Source organism: Macrobrachium nipponense, chromosome 30 (assembly GCF_015104395.2).
Source record: "Macrobrachium nipponense isolate FS-2020 chromosome 30, ASM1510439v2, whole genome shotgun sequence".
Taxonomy (NCBI): domain Eukaryota; kingdom Metazoa; phylum Arthropoda; class Malacostraca; order Decapoda; family Palaemonidae; genus Macrobrachium; species Macrobrachium nipponense.
This window is the reverse complement of record NC_087218.1, coordinates 60,812,834-60,826,146: the sequence shown is the minus strand read 5'-3', so window position 1 is coordinate 60,826,146 and position 13,313 is coordinate 60,812,834. Positions and strand designations below refer to the sequence as shown.

The window sequence follows — 13,313 nt, the reverse complement described above, 5'->3', positions numbered from 1 at the left end:
TGAGGGCAAGAGCAAAGATGTTGGCTCTGTTTCCTTCAGGGCTGGGACTGGTTTGTCATTATAGATTGCTTGCAATGACAACTCCGCCACCTTGGTTGTACATGGTGACGGAAGACCATCTGGGGTAACAAACATTGTATACTTTCCCTTGTGTGGTGTCAATTTGGTATTGACACAATTCAGTTCTGTTAGGAAACGGACCCAGACAGCTTGGGCCTGTTCCCTGGGAAAGATTACTGTTTCCTTTGGTATTTTGTCTATTCTGACTAGCGCATGTTGTGCTAGTCTGACAAAACCCGGGAACGGAAACTTCATACCGGCTGGGAATAGCTCGTAGTCCTCTATTGGTCTTGTTCCACACCCTTCTATAGTCAATCTTCCTTCTACGAAGGGAGCATTTAAGGCCAACCTCCAAGGGTTTTCCTTATCGAAGGGGGGAAGCTTTGAAGTATCCGGAACCATCATTGATACAGCTGGTGTTCCGGATCTAAAGAGGCTTGAGAGCATCTCCTCAATGGGCTTGATTCTCTCAGTCAATGACGAGAGAGCCTGGTTTGAGATGTTCGGTGTTGATCTGAGGTGTGCATCTATCCTCTGATCTACTACTCCACTAATCCTAGCTAGCAGCTGGTTAGTGAAGGATTCAGGGTCGAAGAACTGTTCCGCCGCCCTTGGGACTGACCCTGTACCTTCGGTAGGGGAAGGATTTGTGGCAGCAGGCTGAATCACAGATGATGTCGACGGTTGTGACACCGAAGACGACTCATTCGCCGCTGGCGGAACAGAGTTGCTTTTCTTTTTTAAAATCTTCTTGACTTTAGGAATAACCGACGGCATTCCTTGTTCTTTAATGGGTTTCAAAAAACCCTTAAAGGATGGAGTTGAAGACAGGGAAGGAGAAGGAGAAGGATGGGAACTCGCCCTACTTACCTCCCCACCTACCTGGTCCTCCGTGACCATCGGCTCGACGTTGAGGTCGATCGCCGCCACTTCCTCCGTAAAGTCCTGCTTCTCCCCTAAAGCGGCCGTCGTCTCAATGCGGATAGCTTCAATGAGGGGTCCGGCAACGTCCCTGGGCACCGCAGTTGTGAAGGTGGCGCCTGGAAAGATCTTCTTGCAAAGGCCAGCATCCAAAACATGGGGCCGGCCTTTTGGTGCGTATCTGCCGAACCCCGCCACCCACTTGCATAGGGACGCCCTCGCGCCGTGGACGATCGACTTGTCCGCCTGTAAGGCAATCTTTGTTTTAGTGGTGGACCAGAACAGTATACAAATTTCCTTACTATATTCTCAGTATATAAGATAATTCTGTAACATCCTTACCTGTTCATCAGTCAACAAGAAAACAAGCTCGTAACAGACGGTACAAGTGTCCGGGTGCCAGGCCACGTAGTCATCCAAGGCTACTGCACAATTGGAGTGCGAACGACATACTACGTGGCCATAGTCGTTGCCTAGAGACGTGTGGCATCCCTCAGCTTGGCAACGGACCACCTTTAATGCGAAATACTCAATGAGTAATCTTCCTTTTGATGGTTTATTGTTAGACCATCGATGAAATATTTCGTGGCCGAAATATTTCGTTTTAGAGATACAGGACAGGTATTTTCTAGAAAAATCATGCATTTTATTTATTGGCGAAGTATTTCGTTGCCGAATTTCGGGGTACCGAACTATTCCGTTGTCGACTGAATAGTAATTATTAATAATCAGATCATAAAACTCGTAAGTTTTGTAAGCGGAATATTTCGTTCCCGAAATATTCCATGTCGACGTATATGCCTTAATTTTTCCAGATATTCTTAACTAGATTGTCTAGAAATACTTCGTTGCCGAAGTATTCCGGTATCGACTATCTTATAATATTAGCTTAGTCTAATAATGCTTATATTAAATATATGCTTCTCTAGGTTGTCGGGGAAATACTTCGTTGCCGAAGTATTCCATTATTGACTTATTACTAAGTAGTTTACTACTAAATAATAATGCTTATATTAAATATATGCTTATCTAGGTTGTCGGGGAAATACTTCGTTGTCGAAGTATTTCATTATCGACTTATTACTGAGTAGCTCACTACTAAATAATAAAGCTTATGCATATACACTTCATTAAGTTGTCGGCGAAGTACTTCGTTGCCGAAGTAATTCGGTACCGACCTATGTAATAAGGCTAATAAGTTTTCAAGTATAATAGTATAGACTGAAAATTCCTTTCAGAGGCATGTTTATGCCGAAACACCGAACTTCGCCGATGTCGGAGAAAAGACGTGGCGAACCACTGTAATTGCCAAAGTTAGGAATTGTTTAGTCTGAATTCCGGCAATGCCGAACTTCGAGTACTATCATATTCTACCCTGCCTCCAATCACAGTGATTAGAAGTAGTCTCTGTTTGCCGAGGCTCCAGAGATCATATAGTAGAGATATTATCGAAATAATATCTTGTATTCAATCTCTGAGATTAGAGGTTTGCAAGCAATAGTTTATGTTGTTTGGCTCTACCCCTGATCCACTTTTAGGCTAAATAGCCTACTTTCGCTGACTGGCCGTGGCTTGTCGCGATCGAAAGTGGTCCAACCCGGTCAGGAGGTTATCCAGGTAGGCCAAGCACACAATATATACTATTACTTTGGGTATTTATTGATCTAAATACAATATATCACAAAATGCATAGAAATTATCTCTTAATATCTAGTACTAATCTACGTAACCGACATTATCACTTAAATTCCCATTCATAAATGGGCAATTTCCCAGATCGTATTAGTAAAGTCATTTATAGACCTAACTTACAATAACGAGAAAAAATAGATTTAAGGTTACTAGGCTTAATAATTTAAGCTAACTAGAGATAATGAACCATGTATCCGTTAAGGATCAAATATGGTTACCTCAATAAGACTAGCGTAGATTCGAGAATGTTCTCCAGCACCGAGACATTGTTGTATCAATACCCAAGCCTTATTATTATGAAATGTAAGTAGTATCTGTTTTAACAGAAATAACACCTTTTGATCATCTTACAAGCAAAGCTAAGCCTTATATATAATTTTACATATGCCGTGCGTAATTTGTTGTTGCTATGCCGACGCACAAAATGGCTGCCCAGTCGTCGGCGTCCCCAATTTATATTTCGAGGCGCCTGGACTGATAGCATAATTAATATAACTTAAATATGTTAAAAAACCAAATTGGAGTACTCAACTTCGAAGTAGCAGAAGATTGGGCACTCATATTGTTATTTAATTGCGGATACAATCGAAAAAAGGGATAGCAAAAATTTCTGTTTTTAAGCGCACGGCTTTATAACAGGAATTCAAGATGGCGCTTCGGTGGTAGTAGTAGTAGTGGCGAGCCGGGACGAGTAGTGAGATTCCGTTGTAACGGCTCCCACCAAAAGAGAGGGATTTTGAAGGGAATCTTCTAAATGGCAGAAGCCGTGTGGTTTGTGGTAACACATCGCCCCTATACTATACCGACACCCTTGGGTGATCGCGCTGGGGGTAGTAACCTCAGCATAACTATGTTAGCTTTTTTCTCTGGTATATGATAGAGCTATTTATACTGGGAAAAATGAATAACAGGCATTTTTCATAGGGCGACACAGGTCGACACCAGAAAAGCTAAATTGACCTATAAACAATGAAATACTACAACAATTTGGACCATTCAATACCTAAATTAATAACAAAATGCAAAATAACCTGTAAATAAAGTGTACAGGCGGTCCCCGGGTTACGACGGGTCCGGCTTACGACGTTCCGAGGTTACGACGATTTTTCTTAAATATTCATTGAAAAATCCGCCCTGGGTTACGACGCTTGTTCTGAAGTTACGACGCTGACGCTTCCTATGCTCCGAGTTTACGACGCTTTTAAAAAACACATACTATGATAAGATAAGAATCCTTTATAGTTTAGCACAGTTTCTCTCTCTCTCTCTCTCTCTCCTCATCTCTCCTCTCTCTCTCTCCTCGTCGTCTCTCTCTCTCTCTCTCTCTCTCTCTCTCTCTTCTCTCTCTCTCTCTCTCTATACTACAAAGATGCATGTTTTTTAGTATGATAAATAAATGATTTACTATTTTCAAATATTAATATTAATTTATACAGCAATAATATCAATTCATAAAGAAAATACCATAGTGAATTAGTAAGATTTTAGCTTATATTTAAAAAATTATGGAAGAATGAAGGAGATCCCAGTCTTCTTGAAGTAACTTCCAGTAACCTTTTTCGAGATGCAGGTACTAAAACTGTCAGCTATATATCAAGTTCTGTGACAGCCAGGAGGGGGAAGAACTGGGGGAGAGCTGCAGTGTTGCAGCGGCTAGAACATCCTTAATTTCTGCTTTTTTTTTTTATATATATATTATATATATATATATATATATATATATATATATCTAAGTCTCTTCGCTTTTGCGAAAGACTTTTTTTTGTTTCTCCTTACGACTGTCATTCGTAAGTATTTCTGGTTCCTTTCATCTCCTATGTGATATCTTAGTAGAGTGGTTCTTCTTAAACTAAAGGAGAGGATTCAAACAGATAAGTTGAAAAGATATAACAACTTTATTCTGTAACTCCATACTAAGAGATGCAGTTCGGTCGGGAGACCGATATGTTTGAATGCTGGCACGGAACTGCCATTCTAAAGCATCACGTCGATAGCGGAACATTAGCTATCTCAGCGATTCATATAAAAACATACGTAGTCCGCCGGCTCGGAAGTTACAAGTTTCCGGCGTAGGTTAACAGGTCAACCGCTTCCCATGGAAGTTGTTGTGCAAAGTTATCATTAATGCAAAATGATGACAATGTACAGATTTAAACCAGGCTACTGCAGACAGCGCATAGCGTAATCTAGATCTGCATTGGTCACGTAGGACCCTCCTAATGCCATGACCTCAGGTCATGGGTTTTTATTTACAGATACTGTAATATTGAAATGTATTTATTACATATATACATAATTTCAACTTCTTCACCACTTTCAACTTTCTGTTTTTTACCACTTGGTTCTTCCTTTTTGCTTACAACTTTCTGTTTTTTATCACTTGGTTCTTCCTTTTTGCTTACTCCTGCTAATGCTAAAGGCCTCTTTCAAAAATAACGATCCAAGGAAGATTGTTTCTGCCTACTTTTCACAATGTTCCTGAAACGACTCGGGTAAATGTCATCGAACTGCGCAAGCAAACGACCTTTGTGAGCCTTTTCGGGGTCTTTTTTTTTTTTTTTTTTTCTATAAACGCGTAGTGTTCATTAATGGCTGCCCGTCTTGATAATTATCTACTAATTGTTGCACCTCATGACTGTTGGCCCTGGTGTCCATCAAAACCCTGTTCAACCAAATGCTCTCTCTGCAACTGATTTGGGTACTGAATGTTCAACTGCTGACCTTCAACATAAACTGAAGTGCCTCAATTATACTGGTATGCATGTTGTAAATGATTGGTCAACACCCTCTGTTCAGCAGGGAGTGGAGATTCTACCAACCTTGCAAAGTTTCCAGTTATCCTATGAGAGAGACCTTGATCACTTATCCCATGTGAGCGATCTTGGTCACTCATATCATATATGTCATTACTCAAGAGGTGCTCTTCTTTTTCCATTTTCTGTGAAAAGATTTGAGATTTTTTTTTTTTTTTTTTTTAAATACACATTGACGATCCCGAAACGAATACCGCGTGCATACTATAACAATGCTGGTACCGAGTGGCCGAGGCACGCCACCACGTACATAGATGCATGATGGGAGGGACGCTGGCCAATAGGAGAGAAGGATCTCATGGCCGCGACTAGCATCAGGAACCAATGGGAGAGCAGGAGGATGGTGGCGAGTCTACTAAGTTGGCAGCGCGTGAGTTTCAAAATTGTTATCGGTGGTTCGGGCGAATCTCGGACTTTACAGAAACCTTTCATATCTTGAACACTTTTTTGTATGTAGAGCCGTTAAATTTTTCGTATTGGCTTTTGTATCTCGAGTTTTTCATAAGTTGAGCCTATCATATCTTGAGGTACCACTGTATGCCAAATTGATCGCAATTTAGGGTACTATACAACGGAAAAAAATTAACTCGTTAGCTGTAACCGTTTTGCTCACAGCGCGATTTGAATACAATTATATATGAAATTTTGTTTTCGCACTATCATATATCCCATTATTTATATATGATAATGATATTTTTTTCATTTCTGATGGTTGCGTACTAAACTTCACACAATGACAAAAAAAAGGAGCCAATGATATTTTTTTCATTTCTGATGGTTGCGTACTAAACTTCACACAATGACAAAAAAAAGGAGCCAAAAATGACCTCTTTATCTTGAAAACTAACCGTGCTGTGATTTTTTTGGGGAAAAAAAAAAAAAAAATAAAAATTCCGCTTCGGCGCTCACTCCCAGACCCCACCGGCATATGGGAGACGATTTTTATTATACCCCTTTGGCATTAAAGGGTTAAGTGATCCAGGACAGGTACTCTCCTGCAGTTGATATTTACCCTGTAGTTTGCAAGGCAATTCAGAAAGTGTTCTGCTAACCCCTCTCCGATCTCTGCGTCGAAGCTGAATCATTTTCTCCAGCTGTATACCTCCCAGTTCCAGGCTCAAGCCTGGGCAGTAGATGATATTGTTCAAGATTGGACAAACCTCTTCATGTATGCCTTCCCTATGTTTCTGCTTTTGGAGGGTGTTACTCTGCTTTGTCAGGCAGGGACAGGGAAATTTTAAGGAGACATTGAAATGCTTTGCGTAAGTATTCATGGATTTCAGCTTTTTGCTTGGTGGGGGGAAGAGGGTTCACTGTAAAATCCAAATTTCATATGTAAGCAAAACAGGGTTACAGTGGACCCTCTGTATTTGCGTTCTCCGAATTCGTGGACTCACACATTCGCGGATTTCTCTCTGGAACATTTCCCCACATTATTTGCAGAAAATTCGCTCATTCACGGTATTTTTCTATGAGGAATATCCACAAATTCATTGTGTTTTTTTTTAAATCTCACGAACTGAGCCCAGAAATGCATTTTTTGTGATAAAACTATTAAAAAAACCAAGTATAAAATTTTTTAGTGGGTTTTTCTTGAGTTTTAACTCACAAAATAGGCTGTTTTTATAGGGGTTCCAAACATTCGTGGGTTCTAACTATTCACAGGGGGTCTGGTACGCATCCCCCGCAAATACGGGGGGACCACTGTACTGTTTTACATATTACAATGATAACAGATAAAAATAATACAGTATACATATTACAATGATAACAAATAAAAATAATACAGTATACATATAAATGGATTTTGTCAGTGAAATAACATTTTATCGATATTTTGCTGTGTATATGTTAAAATTAATATTTAAAAATTAGCACAGGATGTCCCCGGTTTACGACGGGGGTTCTGTTCTCGAGAAGCGTTGTAAGCCGAAAATCATCGTAACCCGGAACATCATCAAAGATACTAAGAAAACCTTACTTTTAATGCTTTAGGTGCATTAAAAACTAGGTAACTGCATTCTTTTAGCATTGTTCATAAAAAAAAAAAAACCTTCGAATATTAATTATTTTGCATTTTTGGAGTCATATTTCTTCCGTCAGATCAGCATTGTAAGCGTCGTAAACCTGGAAATAATTTCTGATAAATGCAATTGAAATGCATTGTAACCTCGGAACATCGTAAGCCGGGGACTGCCTGTAAATCATTGTAACGTACATACACGAGAATATTTCATCACTGTTGATTGCATCTATAATTCTTTTTTCTCAACTCATAGTATTTACATATTTAAGTGCTATACAGTATTTAACTTCTTGTGAATTCCCAATGTTTCCCATCTGAAAGTAGAAAACCAGACAGCTTCAATACTATATGAGAGAAAATTAATGTGCTTGAATGTAGGAGGTACTTGAGTTTAGTTTTCACTCGAAGTCGTGAGCCATATATTTTTGAGTAGTGTTGTAAGATGACTTTAAAATTATAGTAGTATCTCGTACCTCAAACTTAATCTGTTCCAGAAGGCTGTTCGAAGTGTGATTTATTCAAAATATGAAACAAATATCTCCATAAGAAATAAACTGAATCAGGATCATTCATTCCAGCTAACCCAAAAAAATCCCCCTTTTCACATCTTTGCTATTATTAATGTCTTCAAAAGTTAAATTAAGAGTGTAAAGTAATGAAATAGTATGTTATATGAAGTAAAATTTTTGAAATTTCATTTTTTCTCTGTACTATTTACAAACTGTTTGGTAAAAATGGTGCTTGACCAGCTGGGTGATGGAGGGAGGAGAGACGGGTACCCTTTGAGCAAACCGAATTGGATGCAGTATGCAAAGGTTGATAACAAAATAAATTTTTTTCACATATTAGGTACAAGGATAATCAAAGGAATCGATAGTGTGTGTGTCCGATTGTGTGTCTGAGAGGGAGAGAGTGAGTGTTGTCACTTAGATCCTAAGTGCACGAAAGAGATTAATTATGCCATAGTGCATCAAATTCCTTTTGGCAAATGGCAGACTTATAATATGAACATGAGGATTTTGCAAATAAATAAGTAATAAGTCAAGAATGCAAGAAAAGGCAAAAGAGAGAAGATAACTCTTCACAAGGAAGCCATTTAAACAAATAATCGAAGGACGCAGAAGCTGAAAGCGGCGCCAGTTTATTTCAGAGCTGAGTTACTTTTACAGTATTAAAAAATTGTAAAAAGCAATTGTCACTAGATTGGCATTTTACCGTAACAAAAATAAGTGATTTGGGCAGATCGAGTGTAAGTGAAAGAAATTAGCAAATAATCATCCCAGCCTAGCAGATAAGTCAATGGAAAGTGGAGCCCTTCCCTCTCTCTCTCTCTCTCTCTCTCTCTCTCTCTCTCTCTCCTCTCTCTCTCTCTCTCTCTCTCTCTCTCTCTCTCTCTCTCTCTCTCTCTCTCTCTCTCTCTCTCTCTCTCTCTCTCTCTATCGTCTCACTCAGTGCAACGAACACTGACTCAATCAATTTTTTTTTTTTTAATGTAGTATTGCATTTGATTGTTTTCATGTTTTATCATTGTTAAATTTATTGTGAAATAACTATTTTTATATGTGAATTAGTACTGCTTTTACATACTACAGTAAAAATTTTACTCTCCTCTCTCCTCAACACTACCACGACGCATGATAACCTAAACTCATTCATTCATTATTCCTCAAAAATATAAACGCTCCTGCCCTCTACCTCAAGTTAGCTGTATATCACTGCAATGATGAATGATTTTGTTAATCATTAATGCTAAATTTTATTGTGAAAAGCTTCTTTCTTTCATTTACTATTTTGTTAATATTGTTCAACTAGACTAGACCGTCTCACTCGGTGCCCCAAACACTGGCTCATTAAGATTTTTTTTTTTTTTTTTTTTTTCCATATTTTATCATTACATTAAATTTATTGGGAAATTCCTTTTTCTGGGCTCAGCCGTGTCGCTCCGTGAAATACGTTCCTTTAGCGCTATTTCTAAGGTAAAATATTGCTAAAATACCAGAGAACTGCTAAATTGGACATGCCAGAATATTCTGACTCACTCACCCTTTTTTAAAAAGGTGTCGGTATGAATCTGGGGCGAGTGAAAAACACTACCACAGCCGCCTCTCCAATTAGCCTTTTCCACATCTAAACCCTTTAGAAAAGGGGAGCCGTGCTACGGCTCACTCCCTGCTACCGCGAAGGTAGCGTCAGTGATGTCATTCCTTTGATAGCCATTTCGAGAGCCGCACATAATTTTTGCACTCTATTATTCTCTGCCTTTTTGGCTTGTGTTTTTTAGTTATGAATCGTCAATCTGCTTCTACATCCAAGTTAAGTACTGGTTTTTTGTTGACACTATTTAGGGAGTTTTGTCTGGCGTCGCCTTCGCTGAAGCGGCTGCGCGCCGCCATTGCACGTTCCCCTTTTGTGTCGTTTCGGTTTCGCGTGGTCTTCCATACTTCATGAACTGAGTAGTATATCAGTACCCTTTATTTGCCTTTTCTTGGATGGCAGTTTTGTCGATCGTGTATATGTTTTATATAAATCCCTTTTTTACGTGAATTGTTATTGCTTTTACATACATACATACAGTAATATTTTAACTCTCTTTTTCTCTCCTTAATATGTCAACTCTCCTTCATTCAGTCTCAAGTCAGCTGGGCGTGACGTCACTGCGGTTATGAACGATTTTATACATCTTTTATGCTAAATGTTATATTGAAGCTAAATTTTATTTTAGATGCTTTACACTTTTATTTATTTTGTCAAATATGGTTATCATTAAACTATATTGTAAATGAAAAAAAGAATTAATACAGTTTAACTTGTATGACCCAGTAGGCCATCGAATACAAATATAGACTAGATAATCAGTCAGTTCGAAATACAAGAATTTGTTCGACAAATGTTACAAAATTTTCTCTGAAATTTTGTTTAAAAAAACTGAAAGTTTGACATAAACATATGGCAAACAAAGTACCACTGTATATTAAAGGGTTGTAGTATAATAGTTTGTAAGGTTTATTTGTTGTATGGACTATTAAAATAGGTAGTTTTAAGCATTTTTAGAGTTGGTCTTTGGTATTTGAACTATTTAAATAGCCAGTTATAAAATTTTTTAGAGTGGGATACCAACTTAATATGGGTGTTGTGGTCCCTAACCCCAATGATTATTATTTTTGTAATTTTTTTGTAATGTTAGAGAAAAGTATTACTGTACTGATGCCAGTTGGGGGACATTCAAAATTGAAAGGATGACTTCATATAATTAATGTGAATAGTCTGAGAATGTTAAATACAGTTTAGAAAATAAAATGCTTGAAGATGAAAATTCCTTTGTAAACCAGTTCTTCTAGCTTTTATTGTCCAAGTGAATACTATTGTTTATTTTATTGTACATTAAATGAATGCCAACTTCATTATTATTTTTTTTATACAGGTGCAAAGTGTTGTAACTAACATGGGAAACACTTTGAGCAACTTGTTCAGATCTGATAAACTGCGTGCAGGTGATAAGGAGGAAAAAAGAAAATCTTTACCCAAGGAAGAACAATTATCTGGAGCAGATGACAAGGAAGAACAAGAAAGGAAATCAGTGATTAAGGATGACCAAGTGGACACCTCATTCAGCATTGCTACAGATCAGTCAGGTAAAATCAGTTTAGTTTTGGAAATGCATCATACATCCACTATCCTTCCTATGTCTGATCATACTTACTTTAGTCTTAATGAGTATTTAGCATATCTGGACTTGAACGTTCGAGGGTTACCTTACCTCCCAGAGGATGTTGTGCAATTGGAACTCCAGAAGTTGAAGCAAAAATGCAGTGCAATGCTATCCTAATACTATTCCTCTTGCTTTTTTATACCGTATATACACACATATCATGCAACTTTTGAACACAGAATTTTGGAGCTAATTTTAAGGGGGTCGCATCGTACGTGAAATATAAAAGTAGCACATTTAATATTCACATACTAGTATCGTTTGATAAAATGCACATATAATGAATATGCATCTTTTCCATGGATCTTTTAAAAAGTTATACTTTACTTCACTGCATCCAATAATATTGTATGCATCCAATAATATTGTATGTATTTTCATGTTACTATTATTGTATTATAAAATACAAAAATAGTTAACAGTGTTATGGTTTGGATATCAGCTGAGGACGATTGCAAGGCATGTTTATTTTGCTGTGGATCTCAAGATACTCTATTTATATGGGACAAGGTTATTTTATGTTATACGTACAAAGTTTTCAAGTCAAAATATCACTTAAATTCATATCGTTGCGAACGAAATAGTTTTTTTTCGTTATTAGATGGCACTGAGGGCATGTTTATTGCGTAAAAAAGATCAACAGATTGCATTTGATATTTTCGCTTGATTTCATCAGAATACTAAGAGCTTGACATATTTATCTTTTATTGGAGTGAACGCAGTAAAATGTGTTCTTTCATGCTAAATGGTTTTGATGAAAATATTTCTCTCAAATTTTGTTTATGGTCGAGTTTGAGGTGCTATACCAAAGTTTCCATGTTGCCGATGCACGATAATAGTCGTTAGCAGATGAACATTCTTTCTTCAGCTTCAGTTACAACTAGCAGCTTAAATTTAGCAGTATGTATATGCCCTTGCCGATCTTTTCTCCATAGCGAATGAGGATATAGTAATGTGAAAATATATCAGTCCTATTCTTTATAGCATCATTTGTAACATAACTATGGCAATTGTTTTATATCGTACGATGGTTGAAATGCAAGCAAACCGCTATAGTATTGGATTCGGTTGTTCATAGAAAATCAGCTGTTTCTGGCTGTATGCGTTTACACAACAAGTATAACATTACTGATGATACTTTTAGCTTTCTCTTTTGCTCTTTTTAACTTAATGAGAAGATGGGATTAATAACAAGATTGAGGAAAAGGGGTTAGCCTAACTAGAAAATGGGATATCTAAATAGGAGGAAAAGAGGTTACCCTATTGTAATTTGGTCTTAAAAATTTAACTCACATGTTACGTGAGATACATGATCAAATAATTGTTTTAGGGTGAAAATTTGGGGGTCACATGATATGCAAGATCGTGTGTTACACGAGTATATACGTTACGTTTTTATCTATTATTTGTTCTATTTTGATAAGTAATATCTCTTTCTGTATGTCCCTTTACTTTCTCTTACTTCTTCCTAATGAACGTCAAATTCTTTGGAAGCTTGAATTTCAGATAAATGGGCACTGTAGGCTTGTTCCATATGAATAGGTTTCATCTACTGAATAATAATAATAATATAGGTTATTGGTGGGGGCACTTATGAGCGCCGATACCTGGTTATGACGCCTCTGTTGGGTATGTATCAGCTCCAGTACAGGCAGTCCCTGGTTATCGTCAGGGTTTCCGTTCTCGGTAGGGGCTGATAAGCAAAACGCACCAATATCTAAAACTCGGCAATTCATGGCGCTTTGGTTAGTTATGTTCTAAAAAAAGGATTTTGACGTAGGAAAAATCTATTTCTGGGCGATTGGTTTGTGTCGCCCAGCGAAATCCCACCTCTTCCCAACCCTTCGCTCAAGATTGATTGCTAACTTCAGGATGGCCACCAGAGGCGCGGCAGTCACCTAAGCGTGGGTTGTAGTAGTAGTAGTTGCTGCCCTGTTCTGTGGGTCGGCTCTCCTCTTGTGGGATTTTATTGTAGGAGATTTCTAATTGGCAAGAAGTTCGTGGTAGTGGTCTCACTCGCCCTAGTGTTCATACCGACGCCCTCCTTGAGGGTGAGCGAGTCAGTTACTGACCTTTTCTTTATTTTGTTTAT

The 13,313-nt window shown here is 38.0% G+C and overlaps 1 protein-coding gene across 1 annotated transcript in view; it reads left to right on the top strand.

Annotated features, from left to right (window-relative positions):
* Positions 1–13,313, top strand: part of LOC135202565 (histone-lysine N-methyltransferase SUV39H2-like) — a 294,666-nt gene that overhangs the window by 54,080 nt on the left and 227,273 nt on the right. Inside the window, exon 3 of the mRNA XM_064232058.1 lies at positions 10,934–11,144. Coding sequence (XP_064088128.1) covers positions 10,934–11,144 — 211 coding nt within the window. The remainder of the gene's footprint in view (positions 1–10,933; positions 11,145–13,313) is intronic.